The sequence below is a fragment of the Echinops telfairi genome, unplaced genomic scaffold, assembly GCF_000313985.2.
Source record: "Echinops telfairi isolate 266 unplaced genomic scaffold, ASM31398v2 ScPeMD7_7412;HRSCAF=8450, whole genome shotgun sequence".
Taxonomy (NCBI): Eukaryota; Metazoa; Chordata; class Mammalia; order Afrosoricida; family Tenrecidae; genus Echinops; species Echinops telfairi.
In genome coordinates this window covers 2,203,665-2,205,331 of record NW_022111312.1, presented here as the reverse complement: position 1 = coordinate 2,205,331, position 1,667 = coordinate 2,203,665, and the positions used below count along the sequence as shown (strand labels likewise).

Below are 1,667 nucleotides of genomic sequence, written 5' to 3'. Positions count from 1 at the left end.
GGGGGTTGAACGATCCTTTCACAGGGGTCGCCTGATTCATCACGATAGCAAAATGACAGTGCTGAAGTATCAACGAAGATCATTTTATGGTTGGGGGGTCCCCACCCCATGAGGAGCTGTATGAAAGGGTCGCGGCATGAGGAAGGTTGAGAACCACGGCCCCATAGGGTGGCTATGATTGGGAATTTATATGGTGCCAGTGAGTGTATCAGGAGTAACACAGCAATTGAATCTTTGTGGCTACTCTGTTGCCCCAACCCATGGCTATCTAGAAACTCAAGTCCCCAGAGGGACAGAAAAGTGTACAAATGGGGCACAAGGAGCTGGAAAGTGGGGGTGGGCCACCTGCCTTGCACCCCAATTCCTGGCTCTGTGCCCTCTGACAGCCCTTTCTCTCTGGGCTGCTTTCCTCCTCTCTGTAACAAGTGTCCCGTGTGATTTTGATCAGAGGCAGTGGGAAGTTTCTGTCTCTGTTGTACACAGATTGATTGGTAGTGTCTGGCTGCAGAACAGAACTGTATAAACTTCTTGTGCAGGGCTCAATGTTCGATGCCTGCCCTGGGTTCAGAATTGGAGAATTGTCCATGTATTTAACATCCTTGGGCTCCATTGCCCAATTCTGCATCTTTATTGTGATTACCGTTGTTGAGCATACACACAGCAACGCATACACCCGTCCAACGATTTCTACCATGTATAATTCAGTGACTTGGATGACATTCTCTGGATCGTGTACATGTTTCACCTTTCTTTCCTGAATTGGGAGAAAGATGGCTTTCTACTCCTGTAAAGAGTTACAGACTCAGAATCTCACCGCAGCAGTTCTACCCTGCCCTACAGGGTCGCTATGAGCCAGCATAGACTGGAAGACAGTTGTTTTGTCCCCCACCCCCACCCCGAATTGTTCCTCCTCCATTAACATAACCTCACTCCCCTGAAGGCTCCTGTCTAACCCTACTGAGTCACTACTGTCAACTGGACCCCATGATAGATAGTTCTTAAAAGAGCACCGTGTTCTAGGCCAACACTGCTCCCTAAATAAGCTCACTGTGTGGCTGACAGAAGCCGTCAGGGGCTAGCTTTGGTTTAAAGTTTAAGGAGTGTTTCAAGGCAGTTGTTTCAGGGGTTCACTCAGCCTCCACGGCTCCAAAAAGGCAGGATTCTATCCTGCACCTCGGAATTCTATCCTGCATTTCCCTCCATTTTGATCAGACTTCTATAGAGGCTTTGCTCGAGCCGTTCGGAAATGGGGGTAGGGCACTCTCTAGTTTCTTCTGGTCGCATGACCAAGGGGGCAGTGGCTCATTGGCGATCCCACCTCTTAAATCCGAGATTCTGCGGGCAAGCCACGCAGGTGATTTTGCTGCCCAGAAACTCACCGCCCTCTACAGACTAAAGTTTGGGAACCATAAAGGATAGCTATTCCTACAAGCTCTGCATTTTCTGTGTTCCAAAAATAGGTACGAAAGGTCAAACAAGTCATTTCTGATGCACAGCAACCCGGTAGGCCAGAGGAGAACTGCTCCTTAGAAACCTTAGAAGCCCGGGCTGCAAATCTTTACGGGAGGAGATAGCCTCGGCTTTCTCCCTAGGAGTGGCTAATGGAGTCGAACTGCTGACGTTGGGGTTAGCGGCCCAATACATCACCCACGGCGCCGCCAGGGCCC

At 49.9% G+C, this 1,667-nt stretch overlaps 1 protein-coding gene across 1 annotated transcript in view; it reads left to right on the top strand.

The window, feature by feature from the left end:
• TRPV4 (transient receptor potential cation channel subfamily V member 4) overlaps positions 1–1,667 on the top strand; it is a 52,413-nt gene that overhangs the window by 40,544 nt on the left and 10,202 nt on the right. Inside the window, exon 9 of the mRNA XM_045296686.1 lies at positions 1,461–1,503. Within this exon, the coding sequence (XP_045152621.1) occupies positions 1,461–1,503 (43 nt within the window). The remainder of the gene's footprint in view (positions 1–1,460; positions 1,504–1,667) is intronic.